Raw genomic sequence first — 27,421 nt, 5'->3', positions numbered from 1 at the left:
CAGACCAGGCTGGTCTCCAACTCACAGAGATCCACCTGCATCTGCCTCCCAAGTGCTGTAATTAAAGGCATGCACCACCACAGCCTGGCTAAATTAACAATATTTAAAATACAGAATGTTGTGTACACCCTGGCACTATAGTTTCTTTGTAGCTTTAATTAACAAACACTTATTGACCCTCTGCTTTTTATCACTTACCCTCAGGTGTTAAAAAAAAAAACAACTATTTATATGTGCATTTAAAATGTTCAAGTTACTTTTGTACATTGTTCCAAAGGGCCTTCCTCTAAGCACGCTGAAGGAGCCCAAGTAAACACTGCCATTTTCATTTACAGAGAATGGCATGGACAGTGGAGATGGTTAAAAATAAGACTTTTGAGTATGACTAGTTACAAACTGTCATTTTCCCACGTCCACTCAGTCACATTACTGACCTCCCTACGGCCTTATTCCTAATGGGAAGCCATGAACCTCAGGTAGTCCTGGGGACAAACAGGAGGATAGACACCAAGGTCTTACAACGGTGCTCACACAGGCTTCAGCAGAGCCCAACTAATGTAAAGATTTCTAAAATTTACCGTAATTTGGTATTTTCAAATTCTCTGACTTTTAACTCAGTGATTTCCTTTTGTCTTTCCAAATCTTTTGATACTTTCTTGAGTTTGGTCAAAAGTGAGGCCAGAGAGTCATCTTGTTCTGCTACTGTCTGCTCCATCTCAGCCAGACGGAGGAAATGCTTGTTGGTAGGTACTGGGACAGGAGACTGTTTTATTAAGTCCTATGAAATATGAATATATTAGTAATGAGTAAGTATAATCTGAAACTATGACACATCCTTTACATTTCTTTACAAAGTAATGCAGTCTGCAATTTAAGAGGAAAAGAAGGATCAGGGAAGACAGGCTATATAGACTATCCTCTGTATGCCCTGTTAATTTTAGCCAGCATGTAAGTACAGTGGAGAGTTATAATGGTGAATTAATGAGGTGAGGCTTGAGGAGCCTCACCCCACGGGTTAAGAGAAGGGCCACTTTTCACACAGAAAGAACACAATGATCAAAAAGGAGAAGGTAGGAGGTTAATTCAAAAGATGGAAAATAGATACAAATAAATTTATGGATGGAATTTGAAGAAAAAAAGAGTGGACTTATAACCAGAGGCTTTGAGTCCATGGAAAAGGAATGTAAATATGATTTTATAAGCAGTGACAATAACTGAGGATTGGATTTGGGTTTAAGAAAAATGATCACGTTTTCATGATCAGAGCTGGCTTTCATAAGATTATTTTGTCAACACAAAGGTGGGGTGTTCTACTGTGAGATATGAAGAGGTAAATTTGAAATTATGTGATCTCAAATCTCAATAGAGAATAGAACAAAGTACTCAGAACCTTACCTGAGCAGTCTGCTTGAACTTATTGAGTGAACTATCGGCCTGTAGCTCTAACTTGTGATGAAGAACATGAAGGTCTTCCTCATGCTTCTTAACAAGTTCTCTTTGTTCCTGTTTCATAGAAAGTTGAAGCTGTACTATGAATTATGACTGAAATAGATTCATATTCTAAAAGATCTCAGTTAATCTTTAATCTTCCAAATCCTCAAAAAAATAAAAACGTAATTTCTCCATGCATATGTGAAATAGGCCATTATACATCTCTGCTAGCATGTGCTCATGTTGACCACCCAAGAAAAATTAGAATTTATTCTTAACATGTATCTGTCACCCTTAATTTGTTTCTAGAAACATTTTAAAATACTAGCTATCTCTCCTACTGTTCTAGAAAATTAATCTCCACATATCACCACTGTTCAATTTTTATTTGTAAGTTCATCTGACATTTCCTAAACCATCTAGTTTCACCATAGCACATAACCATTTACTTCAGTACACAAGAGGAAGATACATGTATACAAACTGCCAGTTTTACTAACAATTGATAAACAGAATCATCTGAAAGCAAAAACGAACTACCACTTGAAGAGAAATACCATCAGGCATTTGACCGAAACACACGGTAAGTAAAAGAGCATAAGCAAATACCTCTCTGGCTTTTTCCAGAAGATGCTGGTATTTCTTCAGGACTTCTTCCTTTTGATTTAACCTTGCCTGCATGTTAGCAATGGTTTGGTGGGCAATTTTCATTGTGTGATGAGATTTTGGTTCCAGCTCTTTTCTGTCTAGCTCAGCTAGAAGTTTCTCTCGATCAGCTGTGGCAGGCAATCGAAGCCTCAGTTCATTGATTACTTTGTCTCTTGACAGAATATTTTGCTCTGCCAACCGTAAAGCAGATTCTTTTTCTTTTAGTTTCTGTAGGAAAGCCACAATAATTATTACAATAATTATTAATATTATGTCCTTTAAAATGCTTCATATGAATTTTAGTTAGATTTACAAGCAGTTTTACTTTGTTCTTCACATACTTCTAATAGTCATTTGACAAAAAAATTCTGTTTATTACACTTTTATGTGACAGTAACTTATTCACATATATATTTTAATTTACTTATAAGATTATCACTTGTTAAAAACTTTGTTAGAATCCCAGCACTTGGGAGGCAGAGGCAGGTGGATCTCTGTGAGTTCAAGTATAGCCTGGTCTACAAAGTGAGTTCCAGGACAGCTTCCAAAGCTACAGAGAGAAACCCAAAAAAGAAAAACAAACAAAAAAAAAACTTTGTTAGGTTGAACACAAAATGTAATTAGTTAACTTTATTGATATCTTGCAGTTTAGAACTAGAAATGAGTGGTCGTACTAGAACAGAAAGAAAATGCAATTAATCCACTCCTTTGATGTCAGAAAAATAACGCAGAGGAGTTACTCAAGTCTAAGCCTGGGATTTTGTTAACAGGTGAATGAGTCACTGCTTTGCAGTGGGAAGTTTACCATACCAAAGCAGAAAAGAAGGTTTAATTAATATTCAGTAAGATTACAGCAGATAAGGTTGGGGATTTAGCTCAGTGGTAGAGCACTTGCCTAGCAAGCACAAGGCCCTGGGTTTGATCCTCAGCTCAAAAAAAAAAAAAAAAAAAAAGATTAGAGCAGATATTTTAAAACTACTCATTGAATAGTACTTCCCAGAAACTAAAAACTTTAAATTAACTTTCCTGAATTGATTAAATAGGCAGAATTTTACTCAATAAATTCTTCTTAAAGGCACTTACTAATATGTTTAGATGTAAACTAAAATTTATATAATTTTCAGTTTATATTATTTTTTTAAATTATTTTATGTGCATTGGTGTGAAGGCATCAGATCCTCTGGAACTGGAGCTGCCATGTGGGTGCTGAGAACTGAACCCAGGTTCTCTGGAAGAGCAGCCAGTGCTCTTAACCCCTGAGACATCTTTCCAGCCCCAGCTTATGCTATTGTATAAACAATTTAATGAGCTGATTTGACCACCTACTAATCAAATTATCTACCTGGATTAAATAACTTCATTTGCTTCAACTTTACACACTCAAATAACATGAACAAAGAAACTATTTAAAGGATAGACAACATAAACTACAAAATAAGTGATGATAAAAATAAATGACAATGAAAACAGCAGTTAGGGAAGGTAATACAGTGTTCAGAAAGCTACAATTAAGTAAGCGCCTTTTATTACCCTTGATGCTCACTTTTACATTTAGTGTTCCCAAAAATAGAATGAAGTAAATAAATGAATGGTAAATTCAAATTAACAGCATGGAATAGTCATTATCACCTATTAGTATATAAGAATAGAAAAAGAGAGGAATTAGCAACAAACCCACCACTGTATACTTTATTGCCATTAGTAAATATTATTTAAAAAAATTCCATAAACATACCTAAGAATATACCAATCAAAATACAAATTCTTCCAATTACCTCTTCTAGTGACTTGCAAGTTGCTTGTGTTTTAAGAATTGTTTGAATATTTTCTTTAATTTTTCTTAGAGCAATTTCAAGTTGGTTTGGAAGAGGCAAGCTGGGGTCTGGCATTGATCCTGTAGCCTCTTCAAACTATTGAGAAATAATATGCTTTAAAAACAGCAGAGTAGTACTGAGGAAACAATATTATATTTTTTAAATGTATGAAAAGATGACAAACTAAATTTCACTTCTCTTTAGACAAAGAAACTCAGGACAATTCACATAAAGCATATACCCTGCAGTTAAAAATACATGTAATTCAGAGAAGCAGCAAACATAGTCACTTTTCATACCTTTTGGGCTGCACTGAATATTTCATTTTGCTGACGGTCAAAAACGTCTAGTTGGCGCTCCAGCTCAACTTCTCTTTGATCCCACGCCATTTGTCTTTCTTCATGAAACTAAGAAAGACATCAATGTGTGTCAGGCACACACAGCGGCATGAGCAGAAAGCACATACATAGACATTTCCTGATTTAACCTCAGCTTTCGCTGCCACTACTACCACTCTTGTTATATGGGAAAAGACACACACTTAGAGGTCAAGCAACTTGCCTAAGGTCACAGAGGCAGGCAGGTATGAAGTCATGAATCCATTCATCCATCCATTTCAACCACGTCTAATGACACATATCTTTCAATCACTATTTGGGGCAATGTAAGCATAATAATAAACAAAACCTAGTCCCTGTCACCAAGGAACTTGCATCCCAGGAAGTAAGGAACAGGAAATAACAAACAACTATGTAGACACCAGAGGACAGCAAACACTCTTTAGAAAATGAAAGCAAGCATTCCCTCCACAGGAAATCTGGATGGCACAATTTACTTTTCAACACCAGGAGCCTTTGCAGTTCATTGGCAAGAAAAGGTATGTGTGTGAAGATCTTGAGGCAGTGACAGTGTGAACTATGAACAGAGTATCTAGGACACAGAAGAAGAAAAACCTAAGCACAGGGACACAACCTCTGCGGCGAGTGTGTGTTGTATGTATGTATACCTGTCATCTGGCTCTTAAACTCTACTTTCTCTACCCCATGCTGTGTTCTAAATCAACAACCACAAGGAGCAGAAACTTGACTGCAGAAGTCAAATAACTAATAACAAATACAAATTAACTTACCAAGTAAGCTTGCTGACACTGTTTTTTTTGTTTTTGTTTTTGTTTTTTTTTTTAAGCTTAAGACTTCTGTTACAACCAAGTTAATTTGCATGTTTGAAGTTTAAGTGCTGTGGATATCACTCTGTATAAATAAAATGCTGATTGGCCAGTAGCCAGGCAGGAAATATAGGCGGGACAAGCTGAAAAGAGAATTCTGGGAAGTGGAAGGCTGAGAGAGAGATTCTGCCAGCCGCCATGATGACAAGAAAGAAATAAAGTACAGGTAAGCCATGAGCCATGTGACAAAGTATAGATTAATAGAAATGGGCTAAATATAAGAGTAAGAGCTAGACAATGATAGGCCTGAGCTAATGGCAAAGCAGTTTAAATAATATAAGTGTCTGTGTGTTTATTTTACAAGTGGGTTGTTGGACTAACAGGGCTTGGTGGCACCTGGAGAGAAGGTCTCCAACTACATTTAAGAAGGAAGAAACAGGTTATTCTGTTACTCAAAATAACGGGAGCTGTATTTCATCACAGTAATACAGTTAAAATGTAATGATCTGATGTTTGTAGCTTTAACAAAAGAACAGAAATAAAGAGGAAAGGAAACCTTGCTCTGCTGCACAATTTCTTCCTCAAGACTGTTGATTGTTTGCTCATATTCAGAGATGATATTATTCAAGTATTTGATTTCTTCTTTACCCTTGACTAGTTCTCGATTTAGTTTAAGTTCCTGAAGGCGAAGTTCTTCTATTTTCACATGCCAATTCATTACCTAAATGGTAGATAAATATAAATGCTATATAACTGAGCATGATTTTAATTGAAATTAACGGCAAACTGTATTAAGATAAAAAAGTTATCTCGTAGCCAAGACACATGGCAAAGTCATTTAGAATTTCCAAAGATTATTCTAAATACGTACAATATTAAAATACAGTATTCTTCACATTATTTGCAAATGAATAAACAGATATTAGTAACATTTGCTTTCTGTTTTTCACTCACTGTCACGTGTTTTTTATATACTCACTGTCGTCAATTTATTGACACACTGGTACTACTTTTAAAACTAGAAATCCTACCCTTGTCTACAGTGATATAGCTACTGGTGACTTACTCACGCTGAGTGGACAGCTTCCCACTCCCACTCCCAGGACTGGTGCTGGGCAAGCTCAGTCAGTAACAAAATGAACAGAAGCACATGAAACACAGGACAAGGATTCAATGGGAAGAAGTGGTGAGGTGAGGGAAGAGGAAGATACAATAAAGTGGAGGGATAAGCGTGACAAGAATCTACTATATATACACATAGAAAACCCTCAAAGAATAAATTTTGAAAAATTGGTCCAATAAATGAAAATTAAAAAAAAATAAACTCTAAGTATTTCTACCAGAGTATAGGATTTAATTGCAAGATAATTATTTACCATATAAAAACAAAAAATTCAAACAGGAAATGTTTGTGCAGAGTAGAAATCAACTGATAACTATTAAATCATTTAATTTATTATATTTAATGTTTATTTTAACTTTTCTAGAACGTTTAAAATTTTGCACTATTACACACACAAGAAGTATTTTTGCTAAAGATCTTGGCTTAGGAAAGTACAAATTTCTAATTTATAAAATCAAAGCTAATTACAACTAGTATTTTAAATGCACAAATTGAACATTCATCACACAGCTACATATTAAGAGCAGTATTACTACATAACATGGGAATACTGAATTTCAGGTCAAGTTTTACCTTTTGGGCCCCCCTGGCATCTTTTAAAGTGCTTATCAATTCTTCTAAGCCTTTCAACTTTAACTCCATCTCCAGCGTTTTGTTTTCCATGTTTCTGTGCTCTTGTTGGGCATCCCTCATTTCTTGCATTATCTTCAGTTTGTCATTCTGCAGCTGAATCATGGTTTTGGAGAACTTTTCCTGCTGAGCCAAGGGTAATGCTCCACTGAACTGTCTTCGTAGAGACTGAATGGTCTGGCGCAGGTGCTTCGCTCTGTTTCTGCCTTCCAGGCGAGCATAGTACAGAGTCTGCTCTTTTTCATCCAGTTTCTGCTCCAAGCGTAAACTGTAGGCCTCCATCTTCTGGAGTTTTGATGTAACTGTCTCCAACTTACCAAGAGCCGTGGCCTCACTAATTTGAAGAGACACAACATGTTGGTGCAGTTTGGCAATTAGCGCCTTTTCATCAGATTGTGCCTAACAGTGAAAAGTACACAGTTATAGTAAATTTCAAGTTTTTTTTAAATAAATATATCATGGGTTCAAAGTCATGATTTACTAAATAAAAATATAAAACACTGTTGCACATGAGCTTTTTTTAAAAACAAACAATGAATTTTACTTTAACACAATAGTTACCAACTATATACCCAGAAAGAAACATACTTAAAATTCTAGTTAAATGAGAGTTGGAAAGGTAGTGTTTTTGCCTTTTAGTTCTCAGATAACATTAACAGCACAATTGTCATACATACTTAATAAATATAAGCATACATATTTATAAATATATTGTAATATAAATATAAATTTATATATTTTAATATAAATATAAATTATATATTTAAATATATGTATACATTTATATATAAATGATAATTTTTAATGCTCTAAAAATTATAGAACATGGGGTTATATGAAAAGCTACAAACATGTACAAGAGAAAATACAGTCAATAAGGATTCAATAATTATTTCTCCTTAGCGTGTTAACTGTGGCTGACATCTGTCAAATGCCATCTATAGGTATTTCAAATAAAAGAAGTTTTCTACTGTTGGGTGATGGTGGTGCACACCTTTAATCCCAGCACTTGGGAGGCAGAGGCAGGTGGATCTCCATGAGTTCTAGGCCAGCCCGGTGTACAATGTGAGTTCCAGGATAGCCAGGATAATTACACAGAGAAACCCTGTCTCAAAAAACAAAAACAAAAGATAAACAAACAAAAAGAGGTTTTCTAAAGTCCCAACAAACAGAAATGGGTTTGTATGGCTGCACTACTTCTGGTTAGCACTGCACGGTTGCATCAGTGTCTGCGGTGAGCTTAGCAAACAGCAACTAAACCCAGGAGGCAGTACTATACAGACCTGGTAGTCTAGCAGCTGTGTTCTGAGGGATTCCACTTCCTTCTCCCTGGACTGTTGTTGCAAATTCAAAAAATCAACTTGTCTTTTGGCAATATCAGAAATCTCTTTCAGTCTAAAGTGATAAAATATTTAAGGAACAATTCAGTAAACACCAAAAGCCCCAATTTTGAGACACCGTTCTAGAAAAGCAACTGGTTTTTAGGATCTCTTCTTTGTGTCAAGTCCAAAGGGTTCAAGGGTCTCTTGAACCATTTCATGAAACCTAATTCTATATGAGAACAAAAAGTGATCTATAAAAACATCTTACTCTGGGAAGTCCATCACCTGTGGTATAGAATAATATATACATTTTGAAATATAATGCCATCTGTTGGGTGAAATTGAGATAATGACTTACGTCATTTTCCAAGTGCAGGTGGTCAGATAACACTTGCTCCTACACATTTTTCCTAAGATACTATTTATTATATTTAGGAAATGATAGGTCAACGTAAATAGGCTAATCTGTTCCCACTGCCTAGTTAAGAATCAATGTAAAACTCCCATTTTAACCTTTACATTATGTGCTTCATACACAGAACTTTATATATGAAAGATGTTACATATAGAAAGTGTGATTACTTTATTTCAATTTATCAGTTAGCTGAAACACACACACACACACACACACACACACAAAACAAATTATGCATTTTCACAAATTTCCCTTATGATTTCTATAACATAGTCTTTTGTTTGGGGTAGATTAATTTGAGCTAAGTAGAACATATACACCGGGTTTCCTCAGACTGATCTGAAGGCCTCTATAATAAAACTATAATGAAATAAATAGCTATAAATTAGTCATCTACAAGGAAAGGTTCAGGAGAAGAAAGAAACAAAGTCTGGAGATCATCCCTCTGTCAGATGTGGGGTTGGTGAAGACCTTTTCCCATTCTGTAGGCTGTCGGCTTTGTCTTGTTGACCATGTCCTTTGCTCTACAAAAGCTTCTCAGTTTCAACAGGTCCCATTGATTGATTGTTTCTCTCAGTGTCTGTGCTACTGGTATTGTATTTAGAAAGTGATCTCTGGTGCCAATGCGTTCAGGACTACTTCCTACTTTCTCTTCTATCAGGTTCAGAGTAACTGGATTTATGTTGAGGTCTTTGATCTATTTGGACTTAAGTTTTGTGCATGGTGACAGATATGGATCTATTTGCAGCCTTCTACACATTGACACCCAGTTATGCCAGCACCATTTGTTCAAGATGCTTTCTTTTTTCCATTGTACAGTTTTGGCTTCTTTGGCAAAAATTATATGTTCATAGGTGTGTGGGTTAATGTCAGGGTCTTCAGTTCAATTCCATTGGTCCACATGTTGGTTTTTATGCCAGTACCAAGCTGTTTTTATTACTGTAGCTCTATAGTAGAGCTTGAGGTCGGGGATCGTGATGACTCCAGAGGTTGTTTTATTGTACAGGAGTCTTTTGGCTATCCTGGGTTTTTTGTTTTTCCATATGAAGTTGAGTATTATTCTTTCCAGATCTGTGAAGAATTGTGTTGGTAATTTGATGGGGATTGTGTTGAATCTGTAGATTGCTTTTAGTAAGATCGCCATTTTTACTATGTTAATCCTGCCTATCCATGAGCATGGGAGATCTTTCCATTTTCTGACATCTTCAATTTCTTTTTTCAGGCACTTAAAGTTCTTGTCATATAGGTCCTTCACATGCTTAGATAGAGTAACCCCAAGGTATTTTATATCATTTGTGGCTATTGTAAAGGGTGATGTATCTCTGTTTCCTTCCCTTGTCTATTGTATATAGGAGGGCTACTGATTTTTTTTAGTTGATGTTGTATCTTGCTATGTTGCTGAAGGTGTTTTATAAGGTGTATCAGTTCCTTGGTTGAATTTTTGGGGTCACTCATGTATATTATCATGACATTTGCAAATGGCAAAAGCTTGACTTCTCCCTTTCCAATCTGTATCCACTTAATCTCCTTATGTTGTCTTATAGCTCTGGCTAGAACTTCAAGTACTATATTGAATAAGTATGGGGAGAGGACACAGCCTTGCCTTGTTCCTGATTTTAGTGGTAGTGCTTTGAGTTTCTCTCCATTTAATTTGATGTTGGCTGTTGGCTGTTGGCTTGCTGTAGATTGCCTTTATTATGTTTAGGTATGTTCCCTTAATTCCTGATCGCTCCAAAATGCCCAACAGTCCAATTAAGAAATGGGCTATAGAACTTTAAACAGAGAATTCTCAACAGAGGAAGTTCAAATGGCTGAAAGACATTTAAGGAATTGTTCAACATCCCTAATTATCTGGGAAATGCAAATCAAAACAACTCTGAGATACCACCTTACACTTGTCAGAATGGCTAAGATCAAAAACACAGAAGACAGCTTATGCTGGAGAGGATGTGGAGCAAGGGGAACTCTTCTCCACTGCTGGTGGGAATGCAAGCTTGTATAGCCACTTTGGAAATCAATATGGCACTTCCTTAGAAAATTGAGAATCCATCTCCCCCAAGACCCAGCTGTAGCACTCTTGGGCATATACCCAAGGAATGCTCAATCATACCACAAGGGCATTTGCTCAGCTATGTTCCTATCAGCATTGTATGTTATAGCCAGAACCTGGAAACAACCTAGATGCCCTTCTACTGAAGAATAGATAAAGAAAATATGGTACATATACACAATGGAGTACTACTCAGCAGAGAAAAACAATGACATCATGAGGTTTGCAGGCAAATGTCTGGATCTAGAAAAAATCATCCTGAGTGAGGTAACCCAGACTCAGAAGGACAAACATGGTATGTACTCACTCATAGGAGGATACTATGAGTAAAACAAAGATGACTAGACTGCTACACAACTCCAGGGAGGCTACCTAGAAAACGGGACCCTAGGAAAGACACAGGGATCACCCAATGACAGAGACATGGATGAGATCGACATGACCAACCTGGATGACAGTGGGAGTAATGAAGGGCAAGGTTTGAGGGAAAGACAGCTTAAGGCAGCAGGAGATCCCAGCTGGATCAAGAACAGAAAGGGAGAACAAGGAATAACAGACCATGATAAATGATGACCACATGAGAACAGGAATAGGCAGAGTTCTAGAGAGGTCCCCAGAAATCCACAATGATACATCCTCTGTAGACTGCTGGCAATGATAGAGAGAAAGCCTGATCTGACCTAGTCTGGTGATTAGATGGCCAAACACCCTAACAGTCGTGCTGGACTCTCATCTAATAACTGATGGAAGTGGATGCAGAGATTCTCAGCCAGGCCCCAGGTGGATCTCCGGGAGTCCAATTGTCGAGAAAGAGGAGGGACTGTAAGAGTGTGAATTGTTGAGACCAAGATTGGAGAGGCACAGGGACAAATAGCCAACCTAATGGAAGCACATGAATTATGAACCAAAGGCTGTGGAGCCCCCAGCTGGATCAGGCCATCTGGATAAGTGAGACAATTGAATAGCTTGAACTGTTTGGGAGGCACCCAGGCTGTGGGACCGGGACCTGTCCTTAGTGCATGAGCTGGCTGTTTGGAACCTGGGGCTTACACAGGGACACTTTGCTCAGCCTGGAAAGAGGGGAGTGGACCTGCCTATACTGAATCCATCAGGTTTAAATGAATCCCCAGGGGAGTCTTGGCCCTGGAGGAGATGGGAATGGAGGGGAGGGGATGGGAGGAAGGTGGGGGCGGGAGGGGGGAGGACAGGGGGAACTCATGGCTGATGCATAAAATTAAAACACAAATATAATAAAAAATAAATAAAAATAAAAAAAGAAACAAAAAAAACCCAAAAGAAACAAAGTCAGTCACAATGGAAAGAGTTAAAAATGACTGATTTTCCCAAAAAGACTCCTCTCAAATGTTCTAAATGGATGGCTATAATTTTTTAAGTAAAACACACACACACACACACACACACACACACACACACACACACACACACACACACACTTCTAATAGTTATTTGTGCTTGATACATGAACTCATTGTTCCCTATGATTACCCACCGAAGAAGCACCTGACTAGAAAAGTGAGTGCATTGCATGTATTTAGTATTCTAAAGTAGCTGGGCAAATTTCCTCCTGCCAAATGAAAAAAAAAAAAACCACAAAAACCACTTTTACCTCAGTGTTAGTAGTTTCTGAATTCATGAATTAATATGTCAAATGTCTTGCAGAATACCTACCACATAGCTAGTTCCTAAAAATGTGAATTAAATCAAAATAGAAATTAATTATGAATTATGTTTACATCAACCTATAAAAAGGTAAAATTCTTTTCAAAGTTAATAAAATAAATACTAAGTCATCTATCTCCATTTCCCCTGAAAAACAGGCAATATGAGTGAGATGTGGCCCTACATGGCTTCTGTTCCAGCTTTAGTGCCTTCTACAGTTTCATCTGACGTGTGTGTGGGAGGGTGGGGGGATGGGGTGTGTGGGGGGGCGTGGGAGTGGGGAGGTGGGGGTGGGAGACGGGGAGACACACTTTGAGAGGTCATTTCCTCTTTGATGTAATGTCACCTGGTACGGACACTATCCCTTCTGTCTGTAGGGATCTTTTTGGAGACAAATCACATAGACACAAATGTCTGTGGGCACTTACTTAGACACTTCGACCTTGAGTTCCACCTCACTCTTCTCCAACTCCAGAATCCGCTGTCTGTCCGCGTCACTCACCGCCTTGTTCACACTGTCAGCTAATTCATCTCTCAGCATCTGCTCCACCTTCTGTGCATCCAGGTTGATTTTGGTAAGCTGTGGAAAAGTAACAATAAGGTACTCCTCAAGACTGTTTCACTCCATCTACTCTGCTTTACTATACGCTGCCAATGAACACAGCCACAGCCTGAGCACATGACTTCTAGACTTCTGAGTACTATAGTCTTCCTTATTTTCCCCGAGTCCAGAAATAGGTACAAAGTGGTAAGAACAGACGAAAGAAAGAATCAACAACAAATTATAAAAAAGATGTAGTAGAGTCCAATTCCATCACAAATTATTTATTTTAGGCAATCACTAAGAATTTCTGAACTATAAACAAAGTACTTAAAATAGTTAAAATTATACAAATTTTACAAAATCATATAAATTTTTATTAATATTTAGTCGCTTAAAATAAAAATAATGCTTATGCTTTGGAAAATATATCAACCTAAGGGAACATCTGTAAGGTGTTGTTTAATCATAAGTTGCTAAATATTTTCAGACTGCTTAATTCAGGCCACACTAAAAATCTTTATTAATTTTCTATTAAAGTTTTTGAAAGCAGAGATTTCTTAATATTTTACCTCTTATTATAGTCTTGTACCCAAACATGTTTTTTTAAATAATAGGACTGGAAGACAATTTGTTTTTTAAAGAAACAACAACCTTCTGTTCATTAAAACTAATACCATGATATTGGCAAGAAAGAATTTGTTTATAAAAATAATAAGTTTAGGCTGGGTGGTGGTGGTGCATGCCTTTAATCCCAGCACTCGGGAGGCAGAGGCAGGCGGATCTCTGTGAGTTTGAGGCCAGCCTGGTCTACAGAGTGAGTTCCAGGAAAGGCGCAAAGCTACACAGAGAAATCCTGTCTTGAAAAACCAAAAAAAAAGTTTAATCTAAAGCCATCATAAGAAATGCAAATGATGCATACATATGCTACCTTAGAGACACAAAGTTCTTAATAATACAATATCTACTATCAGTAATTCTTACTGTCTAGTTACATGGTAAAAATCATATCCAACCTCAGTGAATTTGGTTTCCAATTCAAAATTACGTTCTTCCATTTGTTTTAATGAAGTCCGTAAATGTTCATACATTTTCTGACAGTGTTCAGCCCTCTGCCGTTCATTTAATTCCTTCATCTCCAACACCGTGATTTTTTTTGAAATAGAAACAATGTCACTATTTGTCATTGATTTCCTTGCCTTATCCATGTTTGATTCATTTCCTGTAGATAATAATACATTACACAGAAGATAATTCACAAGAGGTATAAAAAGTAGTACAGTTCTATAGCAAGGAATGGACTTTATAAATTAAGACACATCTGCATTCCTCTCTTTATTTATTCCTACCTGTCTGATGCCTATCCATTTATTCTTTCTAGAAGACATCTCTCCATTAATCAAATGCCAACAAAAACTATATGGTGTGGGATAATCTTTTTGTGCACTGAGAAAATGTGTCTCTGTTAAGGCATCTTCTGACTGCTTTAATAAAGAGATCAACAGCCAACAGCTAGGCAGAAGAGGATAGGCAGGACTTCCGGGAAAGAGAGGAACTCTGGGAAGAATCTGAGGCACCAGAGGTCAGTGCAGAGCTGTGTCAGGCTTGGAGGGTTGGAACACGTTCAAATGAACCACTTGTTACGGAAAGACATTAATGTCACTGGGGCAGTAGAGGACAGCAGTGACACTTGGGACCTGCAAGGACTTGATCTTTAATGCCATCAAACCCCAAGTGTGATGATGATGACTTGATCTTTAATGCCATCAAACCCCAAGTGCAATGATGACTTGATCTTTAATGCCATCAAACACAAGCTCGAAAATAAAGTCTGAAGTTACAGAATTAAGAAATTTTACAAGCATAATCTCAAATCATGAGCATTGTTTTGGGCCTTGCATACATGTAGTACCAAATACTTCATGTAATTTCATATACGGTAATATGCAATTCAGATGTAAATGAAGGTAATCGTTTCAGCATTCTAAATAATGGCAAAATAAAAAACATCCCTAACACTTTAATCATAACGACTCAAATAATAGGACATTGCATGAGTTTTTATAAGATAGATGATTAAATATAGAAATAGTTTGAATTTCTACTAAATTGACATAGTACATAACAAGTAATGTTTATTATTTAAAGTACATAAAATATAAAAATATACATAAGAAAAATATTACCATATATTACTGCAAATATAGGCAACAAAAATTCTCGAATTTTCTTTGATATTTTAAGATATCACTTAAATGTAACAATATATAACACAAACTTTGTACTCAGAAAAAACATATTTCAAACTTATCACTAGGTTTTATTGTTAAAATAATTCAAAATAACTAGTGTTTAAACAAAAATTAATAATATATGATTTACTAGGAAAAAAAATTCATGTAAGAACTATAAACCAAACACACAGGATATTATTCATCATTTGTATGCTAAATTAAACTGTAGGATGCAGTTCATCTTTTGAATCAAACTAGATCCCCATATTTTACTATAGAAAAGGAATTTTCAGTAAAACAGAATCACAGTTAGAACTGATCTCTTGATATTATCAGTCTTAAGACTTACCTAATTTAGTTTCTTGTTCCCAGGCTTGTTCAATGGTATGCAGCTTTTCCTTTGTAATCTCTAGTTCTTTACTTATAACATCCATCTGTTCTTTTAAAGATGCGTTTTCACACTGAAGGAGAGACACACATAGAGATGAACTGCCCGGTAAAGAGGATGAGTGCCACAGAAGTGCCACTTCTTTGACTTGACACATTATCTCTTAAAACTTACAATCTATGTTTTAATCTAAAAATTTAAGTTTTATTATAAAAAGATGCAAATAAAAAAATCACATGATGAAATTAACGAGATTCAAAAATATTTTTGCAAGTTATAATTTCTCACACATCACACACACACACACACACACTAATAAAAATAATAATGAAACTCTTGTATATAATAAATCTGGCTCTAGACTTCCAAGTATTACACTTTGCCAATAAAGATAGCTACTCATTTTAACCAACAGGGAGTACAGAGGGTTTCATAACTTTCACAAACTCTTGCTTATTTGCCTCATTCATACAAGCACTTAAGTGCACATCCCTAGTACATCATCTGCAGGTGTTAGATGTTAAGAATACGGAGAAGTAAGCACAAATCCCCCAGTTCACAGGCTTCTCCATTTAGGGTCTGTGTATATGTGAGTGTGGTAGAATCTCCTGTGCTAGTTTCTTCTTGTTGCTGTGATAAATTAATCTATCACAAAAACAATTTTGGGGTGAGCTTATTTAAGGCATATAATTCCAGGTTACCTTCTACCATTAAGGGGAATTCAAGGCAGGAACTTCCAATAGCTAGTCAAGTCACATCAACGCATGTATGCTTGCTTGCTTGCTCATATCAGCTTGATTTCTCCACTCTTACACAGAGCAGAAACCCCCTCCTAGGTAAGGGGTGCACCACAGTAGGCTTTGTATCCCCATATTAATAAAGTTAGTTAAAACAATCCCCCCACAGGCCAACCCACTATTGATATCCTTCACTGAGGCTCACATTTCCTAAATTCCAAAATCTGTAGTCCTAGACTCTTAATTTTGCTTATTGTTGCTGAGGTCTTCTAATACCCAATCTCTTCTTAATGCAGCCTGTTTTCACTTCCTTAAACTCTTGTCTTGCTTTAAAGCAGACCTCTCAACCTTCCTAATGGTTTGAGCCTTTAATACAGTTCCTCATGTTGTGCTGACCCCCAACCATAAAATTATCTTCGTCGCTACTTCATAACTTTAATTTTACAACTGTTGTGAATCATAATGTAAATATCTGTGTTTTCCGATGGTCTTAGGCGACCCCTGTGAAAGAGTCGTTTGACCCCAAAGGGTTAGCAAACCAGAGGTTGAGAACCACTGCCCTACGGTAAGAACTAACATACGATAAACAGAGAAAGAATCTGACTTTTTGCCATTCAAGTGATGCTTAAATGTGGGAGTGGTTGATTCATGTGGTTCATGACTATCATTTTAGCAGCAGTAAAGAGGATTTAAGTCTGGAGATGGCAATGTGAATAATGGCTGCAACTAAACAAGGTAAAAAGAAAAACCAAGACAATGCCACTAGAGATGGATTGGTCATAAAAGATGTGACTATAGTGTTAAAATTATAAACGAATTACAGAAAGGACAGGAGACAAGGAAACAAGGGATTCTCGCTCACTCTTACTCTCACTCTCATTTTGGTTGAGACAGGATCTGCATACAGACTAGGCTGACATTGGACTCATGATCCAATTGCGTCTAACTCCCAAGTGCTGGGACTAAAGATGTATGCAACCACAGCAGTCTCAACACTTGTTTTAAATGGATAGTGGGTCTTACATAGCATAAAGAAAAGTCTTGAAAGACTGGGTTTTGAGGTAGCTATCACACAGCCCAGCAGAAAATTCCTTGACTTTAAAAAAAAAGCTATGACAATTTTAAAGGGGTCACAAATCTCTTTGAATTCCTTATATTGAGAGGTGGGGACTGGACTATGCTGTCTTTCACTAAATTTTGGAAGCCTTGTGACTGTTGATCAATAGACAACAGTAAAGAATGACATATTCCTCTTCCAAAGTTACAGAGAGCAGCATATTTTCTACCTTGTTAGTTACACAATAGCTGTGAGAAATTCAGTAACACAGAGAGAGTACCAGGCTGTGAGCTCCAATGTGTGGAGTCACAGGGAGACACTGGTAAACATCCCCAGCAGACAACCAGCCTTCAGTCATCCCTGCTGGGTGCCAGTTATGTGAGTGAAAGGGTTTTCAGATTAACCTCGGTCCCATTGCCCCCTGTTCAGCCATTCTTCTTTTTTGCCCAATGGAATATTTTATTCAAAATCCTGTTTTCATATAGTACATTTTGATCACAGTTTCCCCTCCCCCACCTGTCTTTCCTAGTCTCCCAAGTCTTCTCAGCCTAGACACCAGACACTGAAGAAGAAAGATAAAATTTTCTGTAGCAGGTGACTTTGGGTTCTGATACCAAGAAGCTATGACAAGAATAAAATGGTTATTGTATCCACTAAATTTTACAGGCAGTTTTGTTACAGGCAATTTGGGGGCATGGACATTTAACAAGCATTTTGAAATGAATTAATTATTAATACTATTTAAGTTAAAAGACAGTTATTAAATTACAAGGCATATGAATTTTTTTAAAAAGTTTTTTTAATTATGTGTATGTGTGTATCTGTATGTGGCATGTGCATAGGAATGCAGGTGCCCATAGTTCAGATGCCACTGAAGCTTGAGTTCCAGGCAGTTGTGAGATGCCTGACCATGAATGCTGGGGATCTGCACTCAAGTTCTCAGCAAGGGCAGCAGGCACTCTTAACACCTGTGCGTTTCCTCCAGCCTAGGTATATCCACATCTCATATCCATATACTAATTTTGAGGAGTGACAAAAAAGTTCTTCGGGGAAACAGAAGAATTAAGCTACAAGTTATCCACTGAAGGCAAACAATATGCCTCAGCAAATGTGAGTTATTGCTATGCAAGCCAGACAAGTGTAGTGGGTGGCTGGTCCAGCTTTGACCTGGAAGTGAGGCTTCCGGTAACTGCCATGCCTACCTATGACCTGCCCTTGAGGCAGGGCAAAGATGGGAGCCCTTAAAGACCCAAGATCCAGATGTGCTGGCTCTCTTGGTTCCTGGTGATCTTGGATGCTGGGTGGTAGATGGAGGAGAGTTCTCCAGAGAACCCAGTTAGACTGCACCTCACCTCTCCCAGATCCTGTAACCAATACCTTTACTTGCTGTAAGTTACCTCAAAATAAACCTCCTTTTTAACAACGTGGAACTGCCTTAATAAATCCTCCATTAGACAAGCTGTGTTCCATCCCCAGAACCTACCATGAACTGACTCCTGAAAATTATTGACCTACACACATGCTAATAAACACATATACAGAGACACACGCAACTAATAATAGTAATAGTAAATAAACTTTAAATAACTTGTTTTTGAAGACCAGAGATGGAGTTCAGAGATTCAGTTCTTGCCTGAATTTGATATTTAGCAATACAAAATAAGGAAAGAAATGGCTCACTGGTAGCTAACCGCAGGTTTATCATCAAGAGCTTTGTTAATACTAGAAACAGAAGACAAGGACATGAAGAATGGGAAAAGGAAATTATTACTACATCTAAATAATCAGAATTATCTTTGAACAGTAACAGAATCACCTCTGGTCTTCAGAAAAAGCCATAAAAAGTAAATGGATCATGATCATTCCTAGGTAGTATTAATACATAATGACTCAAGCCATCTTGCAGATGTCATCAGAAACAAAATATCTGATTTACTCAGTATGTTCCCCTAAGCAAGTAAGAGCTTGTGAGCTCTCCAATTTATTTATGATTCCATGCTTTCGGGAGGATTTGAAAGGAGATTAAGCCTAAAGACATATACCTCATTTCCACTGAGAAGCCTGTAGACATATACCTCATTTCCACTGGAAAGCCTGTAGACATATATCTCAATTTCTACTGAGAAGCTTGTAGATACATACTTCAGTTTCTACTGAGAAGCCTGGAGACATATACCTCAATTTCCACTGAGAAGCCTGTAAACATATACCTCAATTTCTACTGAGAAGCCTGCAGACACATACTTCAATTTCTACTGAGAAGCCTGACAGATACCTCAATTTCTACTGAGAAGCCTGTAGACATATACCTTTATTTCTACTGAGAATGATAAAAATCAAAACTTGCTTGCTTAATTTTAAAAAATGTAGAGATTTGGGCTGGAAATAACACTGGCTGTAATTGTCAGTAACTCCAGTTCCAGAAGGTCTAAGGACCTCTTCTGGTCTCTGCAGGCACAGCAAATATGTGGTATACATATACACATTCAAACAAAACACCCCTACATATCAAATCTAGAAAAACAGCTCAGAGGATACATCTGTTTGCTTTGCAGTGTGAGGACTAGCGTTTGGATTTCAAGCATCCATGTAAAGAGATGGTCAAGCAGGCAGCAGCTTCCAGTCTCAGCATTCAGGAGGCAGAGACAGGACCTTCAGGTCAGGTGGCTAGGTAGACTAGCAAGAACTGGCAAACTTCAGGTTCAGTTTCACAAAATAAAAGTGAGGCGTGATTAAGGAAGATACCAACATCAACTGCAGACCTCCACATGCATGTGCACACATGTGCATATTCGTCTGCACAAGCCAGTGTGCCATACACATGCCAACACACACATGCACACACACACACACACACACACACACACACACACACACACACACACAACAACAACAACAACAACCACCACCAAGGAAATAAAGATTAAGAAGCAGTAAACAGAATAAAGAAAGGCCTGGACTGCACATACCATAGTCTAATGAAACTTATGATATTCCACTACTCTCTCCTCTGTGTGTGATGTATGTAGGCACACATGTGATAGAGATCTAAAAACAGCTTTTGGAAGTCTGTTCTTGCCATTCATTTCGAAACAAGCAGGGTATTTTCTGATTGTTTCTGCTTCTGTGATGTAGAATTCAGACTAGCTGGCCACAAGCTTCTAGGCAAGGCAATTTTCCTCTCTGTCCTTCCTTCTGGAGTGATGTCATTATGGGTTGTAGCTGAAGATTCCCTGGTCCTACCTGGCCCAGAGTTAGGACAAATCTCTCTTACCTGCCAGTCTGGAAGCTGCTCAGACCCAAGTAAACACATAGAAACTTATATTACTTATGAAGTTTATGGCTATGGCAGGCTTCTTGCTATCTAGTTCTTATATCTTAAATTAACCCATTTCTATTAGTCTATAAGTTGCCACATGGCTCGTGGCTTACTAGTACTTTACATCTTACTTCTTATGGCGGCAGCATCTGGTAGCATCTTCTAACTCGGCCTTCCACTTCCCAGCATTCTCCTCTTTCCTTATCCCACCTATACTATACTTCCTGCCTGGCTACTGGCCAATCAGCATTTTATTTATCAATCAATCAGAGCAACACTCACAGCATACAGAAAGGCATCCTCAACAATGGGTCCAAGCTGGCTTTTTTCCCCCCATGATGTAGTAGTTGTCAACTTGACAGAATCTATAATCAGCCGGGAGATGGCTCCTCTGGGGGATTATCTTGACTGCATTAACTAATGGAGGAAAGCCCATCTTGATCATAGACAGGACTACTTCCCTTAGTGGGAGAATACTACATAAAATGGAGCAAGCAAGCTAAGAAAAAGGAAGTATGCACTCACCTGTGCCTTGACTGCAGACACAATTTGACCAATTAATTCATACTCCTGCTATGTTGATTTCCCTATTGACTCTACCATGAACTGTGTTAGATAAACCCTTCTTTTTAAAGTTGCTTTTGTTGGGGTGATTTATTACACAAATGGAAAAGAAACTAAAACATATGCATTTCACAGATCCAAATAACTTGCCAAATATGCTTTTACATTCACAGCCATCTCCTTCATTCCCCACCCTAATTTTCAATATTTCTAAAACATAAGAGAATGGAGATTTGGCAAGCTTATCCAACATCTAGGAAATGCCATTGATAATGCATCCACAGTCAAATAAATTCATCATAAGAAACCAAATCTAGGGACTCTGAAATCAGGGTAAGAAAAGAAAGGAATGGGTACTTAGTAGCATTTCTCCCATTAATTACATGTGTGCCATGAAAGAAGTTTGGCTCAGGTAAATCATATAAGACACATAAGAGGATGACCTGCATAAAATCACTTTAAACTTTTTGCAATTATAAATAGACAGTATGTTAATTTAGGTATATGCATTGATATATGGGATAAACCACAATTAGATTAGACCTATAATATATCTCCACTACAATTACATAAATAAAACCAAGCTTTAATCACTTGAAATCAGTAAAATTCCTAGAGACCCCATGATGCCCTCAAAGTAAAGTGGCTAGTATACCAAGGTTCAAAGATCATACCCACTCACCTCTAGGTGTTCTAAGTTACTTGTTCTTTGAACAAGCATGTTATCTTTCTGCAATATGTCCCTGTACTTAGTAGTCAGTTCATTGTACTGTTTATTGGCCAGTTCTAGTTCAGAGAGAGAAACACTATTATCTACAACTTTCTGGAGAGCTGCAATTTTGAAGGTAGCCATTTCCTGGGGGGAGAAAAAAAAGGATATACTGAGTTAAATTTGCACATTTTTTTTTCTAGTAAAGCATTAGTCACTTCTAAGAAAGATAATTCAATGGAAAGCAAAGCAGATTTTAAAGCTATTTGAAAAATACGTAATATTTCTCATGTTCTTTCATATAAGAAAAAATATTTGGAAAGTTTTAATTAGCAATTTAAATGAGTTATTTTATAACTTGTCACAGTAAAATAAAAGAGTTAATTTAAGAATGTACAATAATCTGCAATCATCCAGAAATCATCTTTTTATGCCTGCCTATTCTAAAGTTTAGAAGTTAAAATCGATTTGACACTTTGTGACAGAATCAGCATAGACTAAAGGAGTTTTTACATTTCAGCTATGTTTGCTTTCTTGAAGTCACACAAACTCGTTTTTGGTTCCTATTATTGAGTGATTAAGATATTTAAATGGTAATAATAAGGACTTAAGTTATTTCTTATTTTGTATTTCCTACAATTTAATATGGAATATTCTTTCCCCAAAGAGACATGTTAAAAGTGTATTCTCCAGAGTGGTGCTGTCAGGGAACTGAAACAACTACGGTGTGAAGTCTGGTGGCAAGTCTTAGGTCACTTGGAAGCTGCTTTCAGAGAGTACTTTGGGACCTCTGTCCCTTCATGCTCTCTTTCTCTTTTTACTATATAATTGGCTACATTAAGAAGGCCTCTACTACCCACACTCTACTATGATGTTCTTATGCCACCACAGGCCAAAGGTAATGAGATCATATTCCCATGTCTCCAACTTTCTGAACCAAAACCGACCTTTCCTATTTCTCAGTTGAATTATCCTAGGTATTTGGTATAGTCCTGGGAAGAAGAGTAACATTTGTTCTATGATAGCTCTGAAAATCCATCACTAAAGTGGCTTTACTGAAACACACAAGGTATGGGACTCTTAGTTCTGTCCAGTAAGATGTCCTATGATAAGCCAGAGTCACTTAAAAAGCCCAGTGAAGTGGTGGAAGCGAGGGGTGCAGTAACTAGCCAAGCTGACGAGGTGGGTGAAGAAGTTGAAGTTATAATTCATTCCTGAGTATAGTGACTCCATATCCAATTGCAACAGCTTCTCTTTGTTCAAATAAATAGATGCTATTCTACCTTGTTCTAGGGTGTGGTTTCATTTTGTGAGGCAGGCTAGACAAAGACATGGAAATATGTTTTGTTTCCTTTAAAATATCCCCCTTTTTATTTTCTATTATAAAAAATAAAATACAAAAAACAAAAACAAAAACAAAACTCTTTGAAGAAAGAGAAAATGACAGAGAACTCCAGCTGTATTTAAGCACTTTCTGTATTGGTAAAACCCCAAGAGTCCAATCTTTCTAAAGGCCAAAAAATAAAAACAATAACATTGCTAAGTCTCAGAATCACCCTTAATTCCTACCCAAATAGAAATAGCTCTTGGGTAAAGGGACAGACACGTGTAAGTGGGTACTCACTCCCAGGTCCTGTTTCTGGTGCAGAAAAACCACCTGGACAGTATCTGTTACCTAGATAGCAGAGCACGGGGCAGAGCTAGACATTTCTCACTAAATCTTTTGAAACATAAATGTTTTATATATTCTAATTCATTTTAAAAAATCCTAATATTGAAAGCAAAAAGAAAATAAAAGACTAGGGAATCCTTTCAAGTTACTAGAATGTTATTTTTGCCAACACATGCCCAACAGGATAAATTCCAAGGAAAGTAACAACTGCAAAGAAATTTTAGGACATATTTAGAAGGGTTACAGATGTCATTATTTTTAATTAATATGTGATATCTGATAAAATAATTACTTTAATCTTTCAGTTTTCTATACAAAACAATGAAGAAAATAACATTACGAAGTTAAATAAGTTTTATACTGACTTCATAATGCTAAGTTTTAATTGGCAATAACAATATGAACTTGTATTCTAAAGTTACACACTATAGTCCCTATATTGTACAAGGAAAGAGACAAGCAGCATGACATCCCAGAGCAATGACACTATGGAATCAGTTCTGGGTATGTAAATATTTTACCCTCTCAAAAGACACAGAGTTCTTTAAAGAACTGGATTACTTTATATCCACTGAAGTAGTGTGTAAATTAGGTCTAGAAAAAAATTTTATGCCAGAAAACAAATCAAGCTTGGCTCAAAAACTAATGGATCCTTGCTAAAATATCTAAGAGACACTGTCAAAAGCCTCCTAATAGGGAAAGTTGAGAGTCGTCAATTGAGTAAAATGTGCCTATGTTTAAAGGTCTGTGAACCTACCATTACAACCAAAGAAGGTCTTAGGAGGAGACAAAGCCGTGCTCCCAGAACAGAGAGCGCGCACACACACACACACACACACACACACATACACACACCCTGCCCATGTCTACCAAGTGGTGAAAAGGAAAGATCAGAGCACTCATACTGTCTTCACGGTGGGAAATACACTTCAAGAGGACTTGACACCCTGGCCAATGGCAAAAGTTCTCTATTTTCAAAAGACTGTAAATACGAGAAAATCATGAGCACCCCATTCCAGTCAATCATCATGAATGCTAAAATTATTGAAGAAAATAGCAAAGGATTCTTTACGTATAACATGCTAAAATCTTACCAGTTAACCATTTAAAAATGTAGGTATCAATCAAAAATGAGGTAAATCCCCATAAAACACCATCCAAACAGATATGCACTCTTTTGGAGTCATGTAACATAATTACTTAAGCCATATTCTTGCTAAAACTGTTCCAACTGAATCAAATCAAGGCCTCAGAGCTAAACTTGGTAAAATCAAAATAAATAGATCAAGCAAATACTCTTCGAAGAGAAGAGCAAAACAAAGCAAAAGTGGTTGCTGTCTTTGGAATCTAGGACATGGAACTATCAAATTCAATAAATGCATTATTTATGATCAAAGCCTAAGACTTAATATAGTCTGCACAGTAGGGAAATTAGGGAAATAGTGTCAATTTTTCATTAAAATAACATCATTATGGTTATTTAAATAAAAGCCTTCTATTGTAGAGATGTATACTAAAAATATTTATCAGAAAAATGTCTACAATTTAAGTATTTATACAAAAAAAGGATGAAGTAATTACAGCAAATGTCACTAAACATTAACTATTAATCATGGATGTGCATGATTCTTACTGTCTTCAGATCCAAAAAGTTCCTCAGCCAAATGAAAAAAAAAATCAGAAATACCTTAAATCTTTGCAAACTTCCAATTTTTTCAGTAACTTCGGCTTCCATTGATACTAAGTCGTTCTTGTGTTTCCCATTTTCTTTTCTAAGCTGCCGCTCCATTTCCACTAAGGTAGTATACTGCCGTATGAGGGACTTTTCATTCACTTGCAAAACAGTGATTTTCCTGCTGTTTTCTGAAAGCATTTTCTTCATTTCATTTGAGTCCATCTCAAGGGCACTGAGCAAGTTCTGCACAAAACCACACTGATGTTACCGACTGACTCGTTATGCTCATCTGTACCTGCAGAAGGGTGCTCCAAGTGGTGCTTACATTATACTCCTTTATTTTCACAGCATCCTGCTGGACTTGATCCTCAAGTTTCCTCTTCTCCTCTTTTATTGTCTCAGCTTCTGTTTTCCAAGTCTCCTTTTCACTATAGTATCATTCAACAACAATTAAAAAGATGATAAAGCAAACAGAACAAAATTTTTAGTTGCAAAAGGGACAAATTTAGATTATGGAAGCTCTAAATGTTTTCAGAATAAGAGATATACGACCTAACATTCGACATACAAGAAGTTAAATTTTCACTCAATATTTTTAATAAATTAAAGGTAGTATCACAATTTTATCACATTTTCCATCTTTTTCTGCCCTATCTCTTTAAAATATCTGCAGTATAATTCACCAATCCTCAGCCAGACATAAAACATACAGGGTAAGTCTACGGTATTCTGTGTCAATAAAAAGTAAATAGAAAAAAAGGGTTCTTTGAAACTTCATTCTAGTACTAGAGGTTTCCAAATAAAAGGGCAGAAAAGCTGGCTGAACAGAGCACCCAATGGAGCCAATTGATTTGTTAAAAAAATACATACATGTATTTTTATTTTACACACACACACACACACACATATAAATATAACTTCAATTGAGTAACTTATCAGTTAGAATATGGAATTTATAAACAAATTATTGTAAAGAGAAGACGACTAAGAATATAGAGTTAATACAGTAAACAAACTCTTAAAAAAATCAAATCTCAAAATCCTGGCCCAACTCTTAAATATAAACAATGAATATGCATGGAATATTTAGGATGCAAATATTAAACATTACTGGATTTGGAGACAACCGATTTTGTCTTCACCACTGGGTATCAAATGGAAATAGTTTCTTGGTTGGGCTGGGATCCTGTCTCCACTTCATTTCTTTTTTTTCTTTTTTTTTTTTTTTTGTCGTTTTTAAAGAGAGGAAGGAAAAATAAAGACATAAATTTGGGTACTTAGGAAAGAGAGTGTGTATTGGAGGAGCTGGGAGAGGGGAAACATGGTCAAAATACATTGTCTGAGAAGAACTTCTCAATAAAAACCCTTTCGATCTAAAGAAGGTATGAAAAGGATGCAAACAAGAGTAGGTTCAAGAGCTAGCTCTACTGTACACACTGTGACTTCTTGATACACTTGAAAATTTATTAAATGGTAGATTATGATGTTCTCACCATAAAAACAATGAGTGGAATAGTAAGTACATTACACAGGTTGAGTCATCTATTCCACTTTTACAAGAATTAAAATACCTTTTTATATGCATAAACAAATATATTTCCTTATTGATTAAAAATTAATCATTTTTACAAGTACATACGTCATTGCTGCTTACCAAAAAGTCATACAAATGTTCATTTATGCTTGGCATAAGCCAATTTTAGTGGCATCATTACCTTTGCTACTAAATGGTTTTGATTTGAACATGTTACTTAATTTTGATTAGATATGTGCCAAAATATGGAAAAAATATGTTACTCTTCTTCAATGGACATAAATCACTAATCTGCAAACTCGTGGAAATACCTTACAACAATAGGAGATAGCAAAAAAACATACAAATTGATCCATCCTCTAACTATCTCTAACTATTTTCCTGTCAATGAGGTGCTACCATAAGTGTTCAAAATCACCTTTGATTATGAAGTATAATTCCTACTAAGAATATGATTGGGTTGAGGAAATGAGAGACATAAGGGGAGACATGTTAGTTCCTTAGGAATATATTTCTATAGTGATGACAATGATGAATACTGCTAATATTTACAGTGTACAGTTGTGTTCTGCACCAGCGTGAACATTTTCACGTAATAATTCTCTTAGATTGCATTACAACCCTATTGCGGTTAAGAAAAGTATTATCACAGAATTGTACAAGAAACTAAGATACTAAGTAAAGGAAAAGCAACTTGCTCAATGCCTCTCGCC

General features: G+C 36.6%; 1 protein-coding gene across 2 annotated transcripts in view; it reads right to left on the bottom strand.

The window, feature by feature from the left end:
• Cep290 (centrosomal protein 290) overlaps positions 1 to 27,421 on the bottom strand; it is an 83,922-nt gene that overhangs the window by 26,979 nt on the left and 29,522 nt on the right. For both annotated transcript variants that reach the window (XM_036169571.1, XM_036169569.1), the window contains exons 23-36: positions 25,500 to 25,602; positions 25,187 to 25,417; positions 21,801 to 21,974; positions 15,403 to 15,514; positions 13,836 to 14,041; positions 12,707 to 12,858; positions 8,095 to 8,206; positions 6,755 to 7,210; positions 5,615 to 5,779; positions 4,193 to 4,300; positions 3,855 to 3,989; positions 2,041 to 2,307; positions 1,396 to 1,503; positions 579 to 778 (exon numbers count right to left, since the gene is read on the bottom strand). In XM_036169571.1, the coding sequence (XP_036025464.1) occupies positions 579 to 778; positions 1,396 to 1,503; positions 2,041 to 2,307; positions 3,855 to 3,989; positions 4,193 to 4,300; positions 5,615 to 5,779; positions 6,755 to 7,210; positions 8,095 to 8,206; positions 12,707 to 12,858; positions 13,836 to 14,041; positions 15,403 to 15,514; positions 21,801 to 21,974; positions 25,187 to 25,417; positions 25,500 to 25,602 (2,529 nt within the window). The remainder of the gene's footprint in view (positions 1 to 578; positions 779 to 1,395; positions 1,504 to 2,040; positions 2,308 to 3,854; positions 3,990 to 4,192; positions 4,301 to 5,614; positions 5,780 to 6,754; positions 7,211 to 8,094; positions 8,207 to 12,706; positions 12,859 to 13,835; positions 14,042 to 15,402; positions 15,515 to 21,800; positions 21,975 to 25,186; positions 25,418 to 25,499; positions 25,603 to 27,421) is intronic.

This window comes from Onychomys torridus, chromosome 20, assembly GCF_903995425.1.
Source record: "Onychomys torridus chromosome 20, mOncTor1.1, whole genome shotgun sequence".
NCBI lineage: Eukaryota > Metazoa > Chordata > Mammalia > Rodentia > Cricetidae > Onychomys > Onychomys torridus.
The sequence above is the reverse complement of the archived record's forward strand: the minus strand, read 5'-3'. Positions and strand labels throughout refer to the sequence as shown.